Raw genomic sequence first — 21,178 nt, 5'->3', positions numbered from 1 at the left:
CGGTCAGTCATGCTTGCTGAATGGTGCTCATCTCTCATTTTCAAAAATTCACATGGATGCTTAACGAAGAGACAGATGCTAACACATGCACCATCTTTTCAGAAATTATTTAAACACAACATGTGCAGACACTGTATTAGTCTTTAAAGTGACATATTATTAAGTAACACATTATAGATGGATTACTGAAGGGGCCTACTGGGCACTGTCCCAGGGACCCAAGAGGTGAGGGGGCTCCTGGTCCTCAGCCTCTCTATGCAGTGACTCTCATCATTTCTTATTGGACAGTCAATAATAAACAATTAAGTTTTTGAGGTGTGCAACAGCAAGAAAAAGACAGCACACAACAAAATGGAGACACAAATAACAACAAAAGCACTCAAAACAAGCACAAATAAATGCAGATCAACTACAAAGAGACAAAAAAAACTACAAAGAGATTTAGAAAACATAAAACCCTGATGGCAAAGACGTTGGGACGCTGTTTTAAAAAGTATAAAAGTAGGTAAAAACAAAATGCATTCAATTCTGAATGGGTGTATGTATTTGAAAAAAAACAGCATTCGATATCTTCTCTTCTTCTATCTTCTCAGTTTTTACATTTACACGTCCCAACCACTTCGGAATCAGTTCTGCAAAATGACTACAAAGAGATTAAAAATTGTCAGTCTTTGCCTTTTGACGCTACATTTCGAGGAACAGCCGGTATTTGGTATACAAAATATAAATGTACATGCAATTGCACATTATTTGGGGAACATAAACCTTTGACCTGTAAGGATTTGAGTGAAGATACACTGCGTTTCCTGCCTGGATAAACACCACACTGCCCTGAAGACAGATGTAGAAAATCCCCCAGCTTCCAGCACTGCAGCTCAGAGATGCTGCAAGGTTCATCCACAAGAGTGAACACCAAGCTGAGGTCACATCCTTCTAGGATAAGCACTGTAATTTATCAATTAGGAGGTGAGCGACACGTGGATGAGGCGGAAAACAAGGCTTCAGGTCACTTGATGGAGTCTTTGCGGTGTTGCATTGGGGCCATGTCATTACAAAACTGCAGCCTACTGTGGAAAAAAAAAATCTTTGACCACCTCTTATGCTGAGTTTGACTAACTGAATGGATAGACATGAAAGAAGAATTATATCAATCTTCTCATCTAGCTCTCAGCCACAAAGAAAATATGCCTACTTCCCAAAATGTCAAACTCTACACAGTTATTTTTCCAGTGTTGATAAGTGATTATAAAGCTCCTGCAGCTATTATAAGACATATCCAAAGATTTTGCATGTGGAGGATTTAAATGGACAAAATGACTCATAGAACTGCTCAGATGTTGTGAAGGTAAGAAGTAAACAGTCCTAATGCTTCACTACTTACCACGGTTAGCCAACAGAGAGAAGCTTAACTACTACTGGGAACCTTCAGCCTACCTGTTGGGTCATTACTTTGCTTCTTTCTACAATAAAGCCACCAAGATAAGGACAGTAGAAATTATACATTATATTCGTCTACTCGTCAAAGTTTTTAAAGGAATAGTCTATTTATTGAAGTAGGGTTTTATGAGGTACTTATCAGTGTATTACCTTTAGAAGATAGCAGCTAGCAAGCCCCTCAGTTTAGAGAAGTAGCAATGAGGCACAGGCATGGAAACTAAGCGATGTACCACTGTCGATGGGTAGAGCACCACAAATATAACCTATGAATTAACCCTTAAAACCACCTTTTTTAGGTGTCTAAAAGGTGTTCTGCGTCGTCCACAGCAGTACATTCCTTAGTCTGCCTGCTTTTCCAAACTGGGGGCGTGCTGACTGCCATCTACTGTAGGTAAAATGCTGACTATGGATCAGAACAACACTTCAAAAAAGGCAATCTATCTCTTCAAATATTGATTGATTGATTGATTGATTGATTGGTTGATTGATTGATTGATTGATTGATTGATTGATTGATTGATTGATTGATTGATTGATTGATTGATTTTATTTGACCATTCTTGATATAAAAAATATGAAACAGCAACCTGTGTCATACGTAATATAAATAGATAAAAAATAGTCAGGGATGACACAATAAAGCCCTAAGGCTTATTTCCATTGTGGTCCCTATAAGGCAGGAGACAGGGGCAAGTAGCAGCATATCTTACATAAATCAAACAAGTACCATTCTTAGATACATACATACATACATACATGCATCAATCATTCATATGTCACATAAAAACATAAATTACAGTTTCAAATACACGCGACAGATACAGATTGCCAACATTCTAAGATTGGTGTTTAAACAATTTTTTCAAGTTTTGTTTAAAACTGCATATGCTTCTGATTGATTTAAGTGGGCCAGGTAACCTGTTCCAAAGAATTGTTCCAGCATAAAGAAAGGACTTTTTACATAAAATAAAATGTTTGAATGCTGAATACATAAAATAAATCAAAAGCACTTTAGGCCTAATCAGATTTAGAGCGGTGCGATTATTTCAGTTAACCAAGTGAATGCTGCCAATGCTGCTATTGGCTTTACAGTGTGAGGCACTGTGTATTTGAGGCATTCCTGTAAGGCTATGTGGACCAGACTGGCAGACTGGACAGTGATGAGTAACAGCTTACCGCAAAGGGAAGAAGGGCTGGTGTGTGGGCTGCACGGGTGGGTTGTCTGTGTGTGTGTAATCATGTGTACATACATGTGTGAGGAGAGCTAACAACAACTTTCTTTTCACTTTACTTCACAGAGTATAAATTAAAGCTGTTTCATCTCCCATTTCTTATCGTCCTAAAAATTTCTTTGAGTGGCAACGCAGAGTATCAGTGAGGTCATAGTGACACAGGCAAATCCTTCATTAGACGTCAGAGTTTCGGAGAAGAGAGAAAGGCAAGAGAGGTGGGCTCAGAAAAGAGACAAGGACTTTCATTCAGCCACTACTTATAGTGCTGTCTTTCAACGTGCACTTCTCACTCTTTCACTTCAGCTCCTCAGCCTAGGATTGGATCTTGTCCTTTACTCCAGGGAAAAGTTAAAGGAAACCATCTTACTAATTAAACATTTGTATTATTTAATCAGAAATGTCCATTTTGAATCCAAAAGTGTCCAAACAGCACGGACAACCATGATCACGGCATTTGTTTTCCACCTCAAAGGCAGCTATTGGTCCTGGCATTGCTTGGTGGTGAGAGATGGACAGCCAGCATGCAGTCACACAGCCTCGAGGTTTTATTACACTGAGAGAGAGAGGAGAGCAATGATAAGACCCGGCCTTTACACAGACTGATAAAGTAGGACACGCACACACACCACATGCTTGGCACACACACATACAAATACAGGCATGTATTTGTGAGATATTTTTGTTTTAGTGCCAAGCCCAAATGTTCAACCTTTATCATGAAAATTCATTAAGGCAAAAAGGTCAGAATAAAACCAATTTCAATTCCTGGATGTTTTCCAGCACACCGATTTAATAAAAATCTAATTAACTACTGCTTAAAAAATTATATCAAAAATACTGTTAGGCAATACATTATCAAACGGAGTGAAATTCCAATACAAATACTAAAATGACTATAACATTCTGCAGGTGTAAGAACAAATTGCAGAAATTTTGGATGCCCTCTTACAAGCCAACAGTATATTTTCTCTTCCTACCCCCGGTGGTTTATCCATGTCTGTGGATGTGACTTAGGACAGAGGGTGCTGGCCAGTGTTTACCACCAAGTCCCACACCCACTCTCCTCACATTGCCCCCGCTGTCCAAGACCAGCTCAGACAGGCGGGATCAGCACCCATTATGTTCTTTAAGACCTGTTCACACAAACAGCCAGTAAACTGTAGGTTAGCTAACTTGCTAAGTAGATGCACACACAAAGGGGAGGAAGATGCACATATGCAAACAGATGCACTAGTGGTTGTAATCATCACTGGTTTACAACAGCAAATAAAAGCGATTAAAGTTTTCATGTTCACTTATGTAAGGATTTGGTTACCTGCTCAGTGTTTACACAGCCTTCCAGCCATGCAGGGCTGATATGGATTGGCTTCGCCCAATTTATGACACTGACAAGGGAAAAAATGTGACTTGTATGTACTATACACAGACAACAGGGAGACATCTATGAAGTAGTCTGCTGCACTGACTGAAAGTATAATAAGGATTGTCACCAAGTGTGTGTTTACACTGACAGCCATTGCAGACCCTTACACCCATCTAGTGGTCACCAGACGAACTGTAGTTTTTGACATCCCCTGCTGGCAAAGCAGATGATGCATTTTTCTCTCCATATATTTTATCAAATGGTGTCTTCATAGATTCTCAACATAATGGTATGTAGGCTACACCCGTACAAATGAATGAAATAGTTCAATAAACATTAATCACCCCCTCACTGTTGCAATCTCAGCAAAAAAAGACAACCATGAGCTTTTTATGTTTTTTATTAGCACAAAAAGACGGCTTAAAATCCTGATGATGACAAATATGAAATGTGCCACAAGACGTCAGGAGCCACAGGCTTATACAATGAACGTCTAAAGGAGAACAACAAACAATAACAAATCAACAACAAACAACAAAAGAGAAAAGAAACTAAGCTAACATAATTTCGATAAATACAACAAAGAATTAATGACAACAAGGAACATACAAATCAAGCACAAAAATAACAGTGGACGACAATGAAATAATAAAAACAAAAACAATTGAGAAAAATAAATATTTAAATAAACAATAAGCCATTAATTAAATGTGAATGCAATTTCCTTTATTTATTTATTTTCAATTTATTTCACAGTACAATTTTGTACAAATAAATAAACTAATTTAATTAAAGTATTATTATCAAAATTGTACTAAAGTACAGTACTGAAGTGAATGTATTTATTTCAGTCAAATATAGCCTAGTGCCAGAACAATGACTTTACTCACTCTTCTACAGCCGGTGTTACATACACTCTTAACACTCTTAATGTCCCTTAGAAAACCGCCGCAAGTGTGCAGAGAGCGGAACAAAGCTTGTTGAATGTTGTTTCTGTCGGTTCACAAAACTGGTGGACAGGCGGTTTGCTTCAAAACATTATGGCGTCGAGAAGAACTTCAACAGCGCCAAGTAGTTTTAAAAGTGCTACCACCGACGCTAGAAGGTAGTCCTCGTCGTATTTTGACCTTTCTTAAGCGAGTGTTATTCACAGATATGTGGTCAGTTTAATAAATAAAGGAGAATTGAATGTAGCTAACTTATCGGTAGCTACTGTAAGCTAACTTTAACGTAGAGTTTAGCTCCCTGTTATTAGCTCGTTTCGAAATTAAAATAGGCCTTTTTCCTTTTGTATTTTATGCTCTGATTTCTACGTTGTTGAATTTGACAGTTAGGTTTGTTTGCTTTGTTTTGTTTTTTTAGCTCAAAAGGTGGGAGCAATGCTACTAAAGCTACCAGCAGTGCAACTGGGAAGAAAAGTGTTAAATGTAAGTATCCGCATGTGTTCACGTGAGTTAACTTTTTATTGTGCTAACTTATTGCTGTCACTCACAAGAAATTACATATAGCTTAGTTAGCCACCTCCCAACAATTCTTATAGAGACGTTGTCACAGCAGAAACGTATTAGTCTACATAACAAACTCCTAAACCATTTCTTCTTTTATTGTCCACCCATATACTCGGTAAGTTCCAAAACCGATGTTAAAACACTTTTTGGTATTGTCATCTTCAAAACTTTAGAATATTTAATATCACAAATTGCTTATCATAACTTACATAAGTGTTGTAAATGTGTTCAACTTGACTGGCTTGTTTTGGAACTTGCTGGAGGGATTACACCTTTTTTTTCCTTTTTTTTGAAGGAAATTTGTAGCTGGGATATCAGTCATATAAGACAATCACAGTTATGTTGAATCAGAGTTAATTAAGCCTCATCCATTCCTTCTTTTTGTTTGTTGATGTCTTTAGCAAGTGGTACTATTGTCAAGTCTCGATATATGCAGGCTGCTGAGAAGTCGTCTCTCTCAAAGGTAATGCTCTTTATTAATTGTAGACATATTTAAATGTTTTTATGTAACATGTGTTTTACTTAGGGTAATCCAACTACATTAGGCATTGTTACTGAAGACATGGACCTGAGCTGCCAATATTTTGGGATTTAAAAAAAAAATAATTGACCTCCCTTGTAGTTCAGGTGTCTGTTTGCTATTGTCACACTTTTGATGTTACATTTGTAGCTCATTGTACCTGTATAACCATTTTCAGAGTAACTCACTGACCAGCGATTCTATTGCTGCGCCGCTGAGGCCTTCCTCACCTAAACCCGGTGGCGTCAATCCGAGGATCGGCACTCCACCAAGACGCTCAATGGCCCCACAAGCTCTAGCAACATGTAAGTACCTCCCATGGTGATGACTGAATGTATATTCATTCAGTTGTTTCTGATAAGTACATTTCTCATTTTGATAATTTGATTTTAAATCCAAGGAGTATGATAATTGTGAACGATGTTAATCTCCAAATACTCCTGTCACATTTTACCGACTGTGGCCTTGATTTTGTCTGCAATATAAAAGTCCTGCACCTTTATGGAAACATCTTAAACAAGGCTATAAGTAGAAGGGAACTCAAACATTTCTTTTGCGCACTATAAAACAATTATAAGGAAAACCCAATGGGGGGAGAAAAAAAGAACATGAATTGAATTTCTTTAAAAAATGTTTTTGACAAACAATTGGAATAAAGTGGATATATATATACCTACATTGGAAAAAAATGGGTGCTCAACATGCGATACATATTGAACTATTTACAATCTTTACTTAGAACATTTCTTGCCCCCTCCTCCTTGCTCTGTGTAAACAGTCTGCAGATCTGTATAGATCTAATTATGTTTTTTGCTGGATTTGATTAATAGAAACCTTTTTATTTTTTGTAAAGTTTTAAATGAGACATGCAGAATAAAGGTATTTTGATGAAACATCCCTTTTTTATTATAAGATTTGTTTACTTTTCCTGATAGATGCGTTTGTCACATAATGAAAATTGGACTATTTCTGTTTTAGATGTTAAAGTTTTGCTTCTTGAACCCACTGGCCGGTTTTGAGGGTTAACTGCATTGTTAAATTGAGTTCTAGTTTTACAAAACTCCAATTCAATTCTCCAAGTCAATTGTTGAAATCTTGTTGTGAAACCTTGCATCTTTTCAATCGCTTTTTCCCTGAATTCAGATTGAGTCTGTTACTTGTCTAAAGAACGAGTCATAACTTTTCGTTGTGTTTATGTTGTCTTCCTGACAGCAATGATGTCACATGAAAATGAACCTTCTTTGCTTGGGAAAAGCATTCTGCAGTCCACTTTCTCAGATGGACATTTTTTTCGACCAAATTTTGATATTTCAGTCATTAAAGGTAAACTCATTTAAGTCTTAAAATTCTTGAAGTTATTTACAAATTAAAGTATTTTTGTGTAACATTGTCTGTCTCTTTAAGAAAAAACAGTGATTGAAAATACAGCAGAGCCTGAGAGAAATCCTGAGAATGAGAAGAGGATCGTTGAGATGCAGACATTCCTACTGGCCTACCTCACAGCTAAGGTGACTGAGTCTAACTTATGTATCAAGCATATCTGATATGCAGAAAACTGCATCTGCTTTGTTTAATCAGTATACAATGAAATAAAAACAAAACATGATGATCCAAGTAGTTTTTAGTGACTTGTCCACTGTGTTCCCCACTGTGGGGAATAAACATCTCGTTATAGTAGCATAATCAATAGCGACTGATCACTCTCTTTCTCCTTCACTTTTGAATTTAGATGGAGAGCAATACTTTGAAACTCAAGGCTGAGGCAGAGGCAAGGATCATGCAGGAGATGGAGGAAGAAGAGGCGTTGTATAATGATGTCCAGCAGAAGAAACGCCAGTACCTCTTCATGGAGAAGGACCGGCACGTAAATGAGCTGCTGGATTTACAGGTCAGGAAATCACCTCCTTACTAGGGACCTTTCTTAATATGTGGTTGTCTAAAAAAAGTTGCATGTTGAAATAGCTAAGTGAAAAAAGAATACGTATTTCCTTTATTGCCACAGTGTCATTCCTCACGATTGTAGTGACAGACAGGTAAATGTTACCTTCCTGCCAAGCAGCAACAACTTATAGCTCAAAAATGTTTCTTTTGTAATATGTAAAATGTCAATTTGTATGGTGGAGTAACACAAAACAGATGTTTATCACTCGAGACGCTTTAATACTCTTTTCAGGCTTCTACTCCATTGTAGCTTGTTGCGTCACATCTGTGATAAAAACTCAAAACAGCTGGTAAATAGCTGGTTTGAATGATTTTTAGAATTAATTTTAAAATGGAAAATCAAATGTGAAAGTATGAGCATATGATTTTCATTCTACTAACATTATCATTTTTCCATCAGACTGCTGCCCTGACTCCTGTAGCAGAAACTGCCAAGCAGTTCACAGAGAACTACAAGTCTTTCGCCACAGCTGTGGACACCACCCGACATGAGCTGCCTGTCAAGAATTTCTACATCGATGGGGATAGAAGGGAATTTCTAGGTATGTTTTTACGATATTACTATAAGTTGCACATGTTAACATTGCTAACCATAAATTAAATAACAACATGAAAAATCAAATCATTTTTATTTATATAGCCCAAAATCACAGATTTGCCTCAAAGGGCTTTACAGACTGTACATGGTACATCTGTCCTTAGACCCTCACTGTGGCCAGGGAAAAACTCCTCAAAAAACCCTTTTAACCCATTGAAGCCTGGAAAGCGGATACGTCGTTTTGTAGTATTTGTATAAGCTCTCAAATACTTTTTGAATTTCATTTCTATCTGCTACAGAGGCTGAAAAATCTATTATTTAGTAGAAGCATTGACACTTCTGTTGAATTTCCAGAAAAACTTCAGGTGTTAGGGGCTTATTTTAAAATCGCCCAGAGGTTTTACAGGTGTTTTAGGCGTCAATGGGTTAACAGGGGAAAAAGAAGAAGAAACCTCAGGCAGAGCGACAGAGGAGGGATCCATCTCCCAGGATGGACAGACGTGCAAAAGATGTCATTGTACAGAGCAGATCAACAGAGTAGGATGGAGTAGATAGAGGTTGAGGAGGAGAGGGAGGATAGAGAGGAGGGTTGAGAGGGGGAGAGAGACAGAGAAGAGCAGGAGTTCTAGGAGGGGCACAGCAGCAGGTGAAGCACCACCATTGGGCAGTATTGATGCAGTGAGTGTAGAGTGGGCTGCAGAGAGGAGCATTCTCATCTGGGGCTGCCATCGCAGCTCCAAAACTTTGGAATGAATTGCCGCTGCACATCAGACAGGCCTCCTCACTGTCTCATTTTAAATCTCTTCTCAAAACCCACCTCTTCTCGTTGGCTTTTAACACCACGTAGAGTGTTGATTTCATGATTTTACGATTTTTTGTTTTTATTTGTATACATGCATATTTTATTTTGTGCAGGCAGTTAATTTTATATTTTATTTTATTTATTTTTATCCCATTTTTTGTTTATTTTATCTTATTGCATCTTACTGTTCTATTGTTTACTACATCTCTTTGTATTGTTTTCTAACTATTGTTTGTGCAGCACTTTGGAAACCTTGTGTTTGCTAAAATTGTGCTATATAAATAAAGAGGATTGGATTGGATTGGGGCTGACTGAAAAAAAATCTGCTTCATCAGGACAAATCGTTTTTGGTGCATGGAAATATCTAATATCATCTTTCTCTGACAGTCTTGTTCACTTCAAGTCTATGATATGAGCACAGCCAAAACAGGAATTTTCTTATGTAAAATAACTAGTATTTTTCTGATTTTGGCAGATTGTGGTGTAGGAACGTATATGACATAGAAAGAAGTTGGTTTTCAGGGTCTTGCAAAATAGATTTTATTTTACACAATATATTACAATAGGATTTTTATTTTGTGTGACCTAACCAGTGTGCGTTATAATAAATATTATTATAATCATATTGTCCTCTTTCTACCCATCTTAGATAAAGCTGAGGCTTGCCTGAAGGACAGTGAGAAACTGCTGATGGAGTGCACAGAGGGAGATCATAAGGACAACAGCACTTCTCTGGAGTGCCTCAGGGAGATAAAAACGACATCAAAGGACATCAGTCGGCAGCTGTCAGGGTAGGCACATAGAGTATATAGAGAACTTGTCCTTTCTCAGCCTTTATGATATGAATACATGATCTACTCTGTGATGTATTCCTCTTTTGTTCCTTCCTGGAGGATTTCACTGTATGACATACCTGCTTTGTCTAACTGTACACGTAAACTCTCCTTTTAGGAGTGATCAAATTTTGTATTAATATAGATGAAACAATATACACTACTGGTCAAAAGTTTTAGAACACACCAACTTTTCCAGAAATTAATTGAAAATTATGCAGTTTAATGTCTCAGTGTAAACTGAAATTAATGCACATTTGCAACATTTAAAATTCTTGATTGAGCATGATAATGTTTTGAAAGTAAAAAAAAGATTCAAAATCACATTTTATGTTGGACTAAAGGACTAAAAAAAGACACAAAATGACCAAAAAAAGACACAAAATGACAAAAAAAAGACACAAAATGAATAAAAAAAAGACACAAAATTACCAAAAAAAGACACAAAATGACTTACAAAGACATGAAAAGAATTCAAAAATGGACAAAATAGCCCAAGACTCCATAGAGTTAAGTTGTTAACCCATTTCTTGTTCCCTGAAAAAGGCCTAGTTGTATAATTCTGAAATGTACATTATTTTTCAGTTTTGGTTAAGCTTACCTTTTTTTATTTACCTCTGGCAGTTCACCACTTACCTTTGTACCCTTTCAAGCTGTTCATTTGACTTGAACTGCTTGAATTTCAATAAAAAACTGGAAAAATTGGGGTGTTCTAAAACTTTTGACCGGTAGTGTAGATGCTTTACTTTTTTAGGAATTTAATCCTACATATTCAGTAGCACTAAAAATACACCCTAACTTTAACCAGATTGTACTGTACTCAGACATTGCCGTTTTCCTCTTTTCTAGTACGTTTTCTGAGCTGATGGAGCTGTCATCATTGGTGTCCCGCCATACGATCCATGTCCAGCAGGCCACAGAGGAAGAACAGCTTGGCATGAAAAGAACCCACGAACTCTTCTGCCCCAAGCAGTGAAGGAAACCGCAGCATGGGATCAACAGTACATGCACTTTGGAGACACCACACCCCCATTGTTTTCCTGATTAACATTTTTGTACCATTTAAGTCTTGTTTTTATGTTTATTGTCTGATTTCTTTGCAGCTGTATTGTGATATTTTAAATGTTGACTGAGTGGCTGATACTGTTTTATAAATGGGACATTGTCAATAAAAAAATGTTTAAAAACACAATAAAAATAGAAATTGAACAGTCAGCATGGACATTCCAACTAGAACCAATAGTGTCTAAGAAAAGGTATTCCAGTTTTTAGTGTGCTAAATACGTCTGGGAAAACTTATACGTGAGCACTTATTCAAGTTAGATTTATGCCGAGGAGGCAGAGTCTGCACCATATACCGAATATGGTCTACACACCATTTAAAAAGCATTTCCCCTCCATTTCTTTTTTTTAATTGTTTATTCAAAAGAAATAAATCAAATTTCCAGTATACATGGGGCAATATACAAATAGAAGAGTAACAGATAAAGAGCCAGGGGGTTTATCAGACTGTACAAAATCATTGAAAGCATACATACATTGAGCATCTTAATAACCTTGTTTAATTTTAAATCTGGTACATGTACTGTGTGACATCCTTCAGGAAAACAACAAAATTACGTTTTTTATTGGCATAAAAATAAATTTCCCCATCTGTGAAGTCAAGTGGATTTTGGAATTTTCCCTCCCTATCAGATTTACTGCTCCCTCGTCGCTCGCCATCATAATCTTTTAATCCCCATTTGTGTCTCGCAATTACGTTTTCATGAGGGGCGCAAATTGAGGCTTGTTTTACGCGCGTTTGGAACTGCTGAAATAATATCGTCACACTGTTAAAATAATCACCTACTTCATTTTCTTGTAAAAATTGCTTTTGTTTTTTTTTTTGCCTAAATCGCCAACTATGGTAAAATCGCCTACATCCTCAATTGATCAGATCATGTGATTTTACCCCTTTAAGATAATGGCCTATGTCAAGTGTGTGATTTAAGCGGATTTATTATACCTAAGTCAAAATAAAATGTGACTTAGGCAATTTTTGAACATGCCTTTGTGACTTAATCAAGATATGGTAACCCTTTATTTTGAAGGTGTCTACATAAGAGTGACATGAGCGCGTGATAAACATGACATGGGATGTGTCATGAACATTAATGACACTTTGAAGTAACATTAATGCTCATGATACTTGTCATGTCATGTTTCTGACAGGCTTGTGCGATTCTTATGTAGACACCTTCAAAATAAAGTGTTACCATATCTTGCTTAAGTCACAAAGGCATGTCATTTGACAAGTCATTTATTTCTCTTAAGTAAAATAATTTACACAGTCTTATTACTATGCCGATAGCCATCGTTTTGTTACATCCCTTTTGAATTAAATTATCAATAAATGCCACATGTTACACTTGATTTTGGTGGGGGTTTTTTATGTTTCCTGCAAAACTTGAAAAAATTAGGTGGGCGATTATTTTAACAGGGTGACGATATTTAATTTAAGAAATCTTACTCCTTACAGCTGTTTATAAACAATCGGGTCTGAATCCGGATGTGACGTAGGGTCAAAACAACAATGATACATTTCTATTGGCTGGTTGGAAAGTGACGAGCGGTCTGCTCTAAAGGACCAATGAACCGCAGGAGAGCGCCTCGGCGCATGTGAGTACATGGAGTTTATTTGTTATATATAGAAAGGTTTTGTAGAAAATGTCAACCAGAGCCAAGTTTTCTAATGTATGTCGACAGCTCGTTTCGTGTTAATGAAGCATTCGTTAGCAGAAGCGCCAAACGCGTTATCTGTCGTTGTAGCTGAGTTAGCTAACTGTCAGAGCTAGCTAATTGTTTGAAAGAAGCCTGATAGTATTCATCACAAGTAAGGTTGCAACTCAATGCTAACAGTAACGTTAAAGCGGTTACCAGTTACTAACAAAGTGCCATTGTGTCCTTTGTTGCATCACTTTAGAAAAAGGAGCGAACAAAACAAAGAGCTGAGATAGAGCTAGCGTTAGCAGGACAGCCATGCAGGGTTTGAAATGAGCCAAATGCTGCAAAATCGGCAAGAAACTGCTAGATTCATTAAGTTAATTTACATGACAAAAAGAGTAAGGTGTGGACCTTTTTCGTAGCCAACATTTTTGACTCATCGTAGTAGGGAGAGCACAGGTAAAATGACGATGTCCCACTAGGGTATTCTAGTGAGCCGGTGTTGTGCCGTATTAAGCACCCCTGCCGTGAAAAGCACCCCCTCGTCGCGCATGTGGAGAGGACGCTATAAACTACTACCAAACGGACATATATTACCCACAGATCTCTTATTCACGAGTAAATGTCAAAAAGGACTAAATGCTCATGTTTAATTTACTACAAATGACAACGTACACACAATGACAAAAATTATATTCTCATTCCATGTCACGTTCTGTTTAGCGTCCAGTTTTGTGTTAATGATTCGTGTTTAAATGCGCTCATGGATTCCACAATAGTCATACTTTCCCACAATCACAGTCACAGATAACAAAAATCGGGTAAATGGTTATTGATGTCATTAATTAAAAGCCTGCTTACTGTGTTGTCTTCCATAATATTTGTAAATATATATAATATAAACTCCTAAGTATGTGTTTGTGTGAGTGTATATATATATATATGTGTATATTGAAGTGTCAGTGTGTTGTTTTTTTCTTGGTCTACTTATCATTGAATATAAACTCCTAAGTAAACTCCCCGCGACGAGGGGGTGCTTTTCACGGCAGGGGTGCTTAATACGGCACAACACCGGTGTCAGTCTCATAAGCCTTTTTTTTCTTTCTGTGGCGAGTTCGAATCTATCTTTTAAGCTCGTTTTCTGTGCTCAATGTTTATCAGCTACTTTATTGCTCCATCCAGATTATGATATACAGTTGGAACATAATTTAAAAGACATACAAGTTCGAGTATTTTGACCAGAGAAGTATTGTCTGAGTTTGATCGTCACTTTTTAAAAGCATTTATTTATCACAGTATGTTTCATATGGGGCTCATAAAGTGGTTAATATGACAGTAGCCTCGGTCGAGACACGGGCAGATAAATATGTTCGGTATTTTTTTATGTTCACCTCAAGGTAGGGGTGGGCGATATGGCCCTAAAAGAATATCACGATATTTCAGGCTATTTTTGCGATAACGATATTCTTGACGATATTCCGAAATACTTAAAAAGATATAGAAAATATTATTTTTTATAGTCTGTATAAATAAATAAAATCTAAAATGTAGTGTGAAGGGCAAATCTCAACGGTTGACAAATACAAAAAAATGTACTCTTGGGATCTTATTTTGACAGTCTTCTTGTAATTTCTGTGGTGGATTCTGTTAACACACTGTGCTCTTATTTTGAAAGCTGCATGTGTTTAGCAACAGAGAGTAAGTAGCTTTTTGTGATTAAAACAACTTTAATTGTTAGCCTTACGCCACTACATCAAGAAGTAGGAACGTTGCCAATATCATGATATGCATTTTTTTTAACCATAAAAAAAATATACCGATATTATCGTGAACAATACGATATGGCACACCCCTACCTCAAGGTAACCAGTTGTTTTAGATCGGCCCAAAACAAAATGTTACCTGGACACTGACGTAAGCCATTTGAAGGATATATAATTGAAGGCACGGAGAGTAAATGAAGATGAATGGTTTAATGTGTATAGTTGATGGATAATGTGCTACTTCATTTTGCTAAGGGGAGTTCGAGTCCAGCTCTTACCGATCTCGCAAACATTTTATTTTCAAACGTTTCTTTTTTATAAGCAGCTGTGATGTAGTGTTCACTTATTCAATGATGTAACCCCACAGTAGATAGGAGATGCGACTCGTAAAACGCCAGGTATTATGTTTATAAATGTGTGACGAATCTGCTGACAGAGGGGGGCCACAGCTGCGCACGCGTACTGAAACCAGTTGGTGTGGAAACCAGTGTGGCTATAACACCTGTATGCACACCACCAGGGAATGTCATTAATCTTATTAAATACACCTGTGCTTTTTCTACTATAGCATTTCAAAATGTCTGTCGTGAAAAAGGTCTTTTGAGTGCCTGAAATACTATGAAATCCACCAGCCACAGTGTCAGGTGGACAAAAGTAAATGTCTAACCCTGCAGCAACGAGTAAACGGTTTGCTATTTCAGATTCAGTGTTATTCAGTAAGGATATGGCGTTGCATTAACTTGATGTTAAGTTTGGAAGAATAAAATGCTGCCAACTAAAACTTTAACTTAACTCTAAAGTAACAAAGGTTGATGGGATAGGTTTAGGGATAGCTTGATGTATCAGTCAATTGCATACAAAGTCTAACTCTACTATATATACCTCTCTCACACAAAAAGAAAGCTAACAACCAGTCAGAGTAAAACTGAGTATTTAGACTTATGTGTCAGTGGGTACAGACTGTTCAATGTAGATGCTTATTTGTGATTCCCATCAGACTATTCCAATACCTATGCTACCATATAATTTTGTTTGCTATTAAAGTATTTTGTATCTTCCAACATGCATAGTATGCCAAAAAAATACCTAGATTTCCTACTGTATCAGGTGTAGGGTTGCAAAGGGGCGGAAAATTTCCGGTAAATTTCCGGAAAATTTCCGGTAAATTTCCATGGGAAGTTAAGCTTGGGAATTTTGGAAATATTCCATATTGGAAGCTACAATACATATAATACATATGTAATTTCAACAGATTTATTTGTAAGTAGAGTAGAACACGTTCTAATTACTTGTTTCATGGATGAACAAAAACAGGAGTGTTGGGTTCAATATCACCCATCCCCTAACCCCACTCATTCAAAAATTCACCCCCCCACCATCCAAAAATCTCCACAAAGTCCCATTCAAAATGTTAAATGAAAAATGCCACTCTTCCTCCAAAACATTCCATTAAACATGCAAATCTTCCTTCAAGCAATCCTCTGCATTTTTGCTCAGTCAATAGACTCTTCCGGCTCCTCATCAACATCCAACAACATGTCCCCTTCCTCAACATCCAACTCTGAGTCTTCCTCTTCAGTGTCACTTTCCAGCCTTGTTGAGGATGGCTCTGTGTCAGGCTCAAAGAGCCTTAGGTTTGCGCGAATACCAACCAGCTTTTCCACTCTCACATTTGTGAGCCTGTTGCGAACCTTTGTGTGGGAGGGTTAGGGTTAGGGTTAGTGCACAGTGCCAGTAGGGGGTGTGGTCTCAATAGCCATGCAGTAAGCAGTGTGCTCAGTGCATGTGATTGAGGAATGGCATGGATATTCAAGTGTATTTGATTTGAAGATTTGATGATTTGTATTTGTTTTAGTCAAGATTATGCTAAAATGTACTTTCCTAAACTATATTTAAGTTCCCTAAGAAGAGCCAACCTTCAATTTTGAAAATTCCCAGTTTATTCCCATAAATTCCCGTTAATTCCCATTAATTCCCGTTAATTCTCATGGAAAGTTTCCGTCTTTGAAAATTCCGGGAATTTTGCAACCCTACTCAGGTGGAATTTAACATATTTATATTTATATAACATACTTTCTTCCCATTCTGACTATGAATCCTCTGCACAACATATAAACACATAAGTTCAAAGTACAATGGTATGACAATGTAGTACATCCAGCTGTATGCATACTGCATGCAACAGTACATACTTTATAAGGGCAGTATGTACTAAAAGTAAGTTTGTAAGTATTTCCAAAAAAGAAAACAGAAAAAAACTGAGATTTGTAATGCAGTAACTATATTATCAGCAGATAACCAACTTTTTTCCTTCACACAGCTCTCACTCTCAGAGGAGGGATGCAACATCAGGAGGAGAATGGAGAAAGAGGAATGATGAGCAGTGGCGAGGCCAAGGCAAAGCACAGGTGAGAGAGGTGGAGGAGGATGAAAGACGTGACCAGGATGGGAAAGAAAGCGTGCCCAGGGGGACCTGCCAGACCATGTGTCCCGCCCGTGAGCTGCGGGATCGTGAGGTGCAGAACTGCCTTCACCGTTTTGAGATGTTGTCAGGAACTGAAAGGGATAGACGGCCCAGAGGAGACCCTTTGCGTGCTGTCAAAGAGTATTCCAGACCAGCAGCTGGGAAAGACTCAACAAAATCCACTGACCTCCGTCCACCTGCTGTGCTGCTGAAAACTGTGTGTTTCCTTATTGATGACATCGCTGCCTCTCCTCGCCTGCATCCTTGGACTGAGGCAAGTGTTTTCCCAGTCACTGAGATGTTACTGTTGTTAGGGGTTTGCCATATCGTATCGTTCACGATAATATCGGTATATTTTTTTCATGGTTAAAAAAAATGCATATCATGATATTGGCAACATTCCTACTTCTTGATGTAGTGGCGTGAGGTTAACATTAGCTAACAATTAAAATTGTTTTAATCACAAAAAGCTACTTACTCTCTGTCGCTAAACACATGCAGCTTTCAAAATAAGAGCACAGTGTGTTAACAGAATCCACCACAGAACTTACAAGAAGACCGTCAAAATAAGATGCCTTAAGTAAAACATACAAGAACCTTTATTTTCCTTTACAAAATGTCATTAAAATATGCCCCCGGAACCCCTAAATGGTTATTTTTATTATTTTCTCATACATTTTTTTTTATTTGGCAACTGTTGAGATTTGCACTTCACACTACATTTTAGATTTTTATTTATTTATACAGACAAAAAAAAAACATTTTCTATATCTTTTTAAGTATTTCGTAAAATCGTCAAGAATATCGTTATCGCAAAAATAGCCTGAAATATCATGATATACTTTTAGGGCCATATTGCCCACCCCTAACTGTTGTCTAGGTTTTGGTTACAAATAGAGCACTGCTTCATGCAAGCATCTTCCAAAACAAAACAAAACAAAACAACATATATATCCACCAACCTGTTCTTTAGAGTACAAAAAAGCCCAGAATGATCATATAGCAATGAGTAAATATTTAGCTTTGGACACGCAGTGCAACACTTTTACATTAGAATTTAAGGATATATGCTTTTAAATTATATTTTTTTAATTTGATCATGAATAGATAAACTCTTCAAAACAGAGACTTACATCAATTTAACTTGTCTTGCAGGTGTACAGCTTTGTCTTTGATCGGCTGCGTGGCGTGAAGCAGGACATGATCATCCAGAGGGTGTCAGGGTTGGACTGTGTGGCCATTTTAGAGCGGACAGTGCGTTTCCTCATCTATGCCTCTTATCGGCTTTGTGGTGAGCCCTTGCGGCTCTACGACCCACGCATCAACGACACACACCTACAGGAGAATTTGAGCTGGCTTTTGGATTGCTATGCAGTGGGAGAAGGACCGCATCCGAACCAGGAAGAGTTCCAGGCTCTTGGTCTGCTGTACAACTTGGGTGGGTCGCTGTGTTTAATTGTTTCATACAAGCTTTTGCTTTCTTGCATTAGTGGGCATGTTTAAGCAAAATATAAATTACATAAGCAGGCAATATATGCAGGGATCTGATGAAAAAGTTTGTCTGATGTTCTTGTCCTCGACTGATTAAGTTATTATTTGCAACAGATTGATTGATTGATTGATTTTATTTGACCATTCTTGATATAAAAAATATGAAACAGCAACCTGTGTCATACGTAATATAAATAGATAAAAAATAGTCAGGGACGACACAATAAAGCCCTAAGGCTTATTTCCATTGTGGTCCCTATAAGGCAGGAGACAGGGGCAAGTAGCAGCATATCTTACATAAATCAAACAAGTACCATTCTTACATACATGCATACATGCATCAATCATTCATAAGCCACATAAAAACATAAATTACAGTTTCAAATACACGCGACAGTTACAGATTGCCAACATTCTAAGATTGGTGTTTAAACCATTTTTTCAAGTTTTGTTTAAAACTGCATATGCTTCTGATTGATTTAAGTGGGCCAGGTAACCTGTTCCAAAGAATTGTTCCAGCATAAAGAAAGGACTTTTTACCCATGATAGATAGTCTAGAAATCAGTGGTGCCGATCTAAAAATCTTGCTCTTGAAAGATTTTTAAAAGGCTGCTCACCTAAAATTTGTTCCTTCAACACGATTAGACTAATTTTTTCATGCTTCGTCTTTTTCCTCATCTTCCCTTAGGTTCAGCTCGTGCCACGCAGCACATCATGGAGCTTCCTGAGCGGCTCCGCAGCTCCCCTGCTGTCACACTGGCTCTTTCCATCAACAGAGCTTTCCTGGAGCGAAACCCCGTACGTTTGCTCAGACTAGCTCGGAGGTTGAACTTCCTACAAAGCTGTGCGCTGCACCGTCACCTGACAGCATGTCGCAGAGATCTGCTACTAATATACAGCCACGGATACAGCAGCCGCAACTGTCGCTTTCCTCTTGACGGACTCGCTCGGCTCTTGTCCCTGGACACATCACTCACAGCTCGATTCTGTCAGGTGTATGGAGTGGAGGTCAACCAGGACAACCAATTGGTCTTCTCAAAGGCTGCTTTCACTGAGCCTGAACAAGGGAAACTGCACTGCAACCTGTATCACAGCATAGTGGCAGAGAAACAGAGAGACCTCAGTATTGGAAACATCATTCACGGTTGCACTTAGAACATATAAAGGGAGGAAATCCGGAATAAAAAATAATGTGATGCATTACTGGTATTCTTAGGAAAATTGACTGATTGACTTGATTGTCTGTTTCCCTGTGAAGGGAATGACTCCTGTCCCTCCACTGGGAGACATATTCCTAGGAATACCAGTGCCACTGGTGGGGTTTTAATGTCTATTTTAAGGACATCTCAGCAGTGGTCTTTCTTTGCTTGCTTTCCTTTTATTGGATTTGAGCCTTGGTGTTCAACATAAGGGTCAGGACTTTTGTTGAGCTAATGATGTGCCATATTCCACTTCAGAGGCCGAACTCAGAGAAAGGTTCCCTCTTTGTTCTAGAGGTGCTTTTACTTCCTGTTCATGCACTGTTTAGTTCAAAGATGTGAATTGCTGGTATATTGTTACTTTTTACTGATTATGTTGTTGCTGTTCACAGCTGGGGCAGGCAGCTCTCTGGAAAAAGGCAAAAAATAAATAAAATATCTGCCAGAATTTTAATATACAGCCCTCCTACTGCAGCTCTAGCCCCTCCCAAGACAAGCATGGGCATATGCACATGTTTCATACAGTCACCTGTTTGAGTGTAAGTCATTAATTTCAGTCACCTGGATCAGGACTGGGATCCTAATGACATATCACCTGCTGTTGTTGGCCCGTAAAGCCCCTTGAGATGACAGACTGTCATATGAGGCTCTAGCTAGCTACATAAACATGAATTTTAACTGGCAGCAGCTGTGACTCTGACTTTAGTTAGCAGAAGGTTCATCTTTTTTTTTAAACACTTGGCAGATATTGACAACTTGAATTGCAATATGAAAGATTGTCATTTAGTTTTTAACCAATGGTGTAAAAAAAAAAAAAGAAAAGAAAAGTCACTATTTTTGTGAAGCACTTAAGAAAACCTCCTGAAAAATCTACTGTGCACAGTATTCATTTATTCTCATCAATGCAGTACCTCGGAAACATTTCAATAAATTTTGTTACTTAAAAGAGAAATGCCTTGTTCCTTTTATTTTGAACTCTGAGACGTTTCTTTTGATTTCAACACTAGCTGCACCTAAGCTCATTTACCACTAGGGGGCAGCAGATATCTGTAGAGGGCATCGACGTACCCCAACTGCTACAAAAATAAGTGAGTATATTTTAGATAATCCTGCTTTAAGTGTTTGTTTTGCGTTGTTGTTATTTAAAAGATCAGTTTCTGTTTGGCAGTCTTGTGATGTTTTCCAAAGTAAAATGAGCCAGTTTAGAGTCTGTAAATCTAAGATGTCAACTGAAGCAGAAGTATGTGAGCTGTGCAGGTAATTTATCGCGGTTTAAACTGCAGGCTCGGTGGCGCTCCTTACACTGGGGTTAGTCATGCTCCCGCAGCACAGAAGTGAGAGGAGCTATTGAAGTGAATGAAGCGCAGCCTGACGCCGATCGCCT

General features: G+C 37.9%; 2 protein-coding genes across 4 annotated transcripts in view; both read left to right on the top strand.

The window, feature by feature from the left end:
* The window catches only part of haus8 (HAUS augmin like complex subunit 8), a 48,570-nt gene extending 37,187 nt beyond the window's left edge, over window positions 1–11,383 (top strand). For 2 of the 3 annotated variants that reach the window (XM_059340666.1, XM_059340667.1), the window contains exons 4-12: window positions 5,395–5,459; window positions 5,942–6,003; window positions 6,239–6,365; window positions 7,273–7,383; window positions 7,465–7,568; window positions 7,790–7,948; window positions 8,402–8,543; window positions 9,991–10,132; window positions 11,024–11,383. In XM_059340666.1, coding sequence (XP_059196649.1) covers window positions 5,971–6,003; window positions 6,239–6,365; window positions 7,273–7,383; window positions 7,465–7,568; window positions 7,790–7,948; window positions 8,402–8,543; window positions 9,991–10,132; window positions 11,024–11,150 — 945 coding nt within the window. In that variant the 5' untranslated portion in view covers window positions 5,395–5,459; window positions 5,942–5,970 and the 3' untranslated portion in view covers window positions 11,151–11,383. Of the gene's footprint in view, window positions 1–4,989; window positions 5,138–5,394; window positions 5,460–5,941; window positions 6,004–6,238; window positions 6,366–7,272; window positions 7,384–7,464; window positions 7,569–7,789; window positions 7,949–8,401; window positions 8,544–9,990; window positions 10,133–11,023 lie in introns of those variants that run through there. The other variant, XM_059340665.1, reaches the window with a different exon arrangement.
* A 1,354-nt stretch (window positions 11,384–12,737) lies between these two features.
* Window positions 12,738–20,746, top strand: sac3d1 (SAC3 domain containing 1). Its single transcript, XM_059340662.1, has 4 exons — window positions 12,738–12,832; window positions 16,961–17,378; window positions 18,260–18,542; window positions 19,284–20,746. The coding sequence occupies exons 1-4, from the start codon at window positions 12,804–12,806 to the stop codon at window positions 19,748–19,750; spliced, it is 1,197 nt and encodes a 398-aa protein (XP_059196645.1). The 5' UTR covers window positions 12,738–12,803; the 3' UTR covers window positions 19,751–20,746.
* The last annotated feature ends 432 nt before the right edge of the window (window positions 20,747–21,178 follow it).

The sequence above is a fragment of the Centropristis striata genome, chromosome 9 (assembly GCF_030273125.1).
Source record: "Centropristis striata isolate RG_2023a ecotype Rhode Island chromosome 9, C.striata_1.0, whole genome shotgun sequence".
NCBI classification, from domain to species: Eukaryota; Metazoa; Chordata; class Actinopteri; order Perciformes; family Serranidae; genus Centropristis; species Centropristis striata.
Note: the sequence above shows the minus strand (reverse complement) of the source record. Positions and strands in the feature narration are given on the sequence as shown.

Coding starts and splice junctions, on each gene's coding strand:
- sac3d1 (XM_059340662.1), top strand. CDS start 12,804: ATGAACCGCAGGAGAGCGCCTCGGCGCAT. Junction 12,833..16,960: donor AGGAGAGCGCCTCGGCGCAT/GTGAGTACATGG, acceptor TCCTTCACACAG/CTCTCACTCTCAGAGGAGGG. Junction 18,543..19,283: donor TGGTCTGCTGTACAACTTGG/GTGGGTCGCTGT, acceptor ATCTTCCCTTAG/GTTCAGCTCGTGCCACGCAG.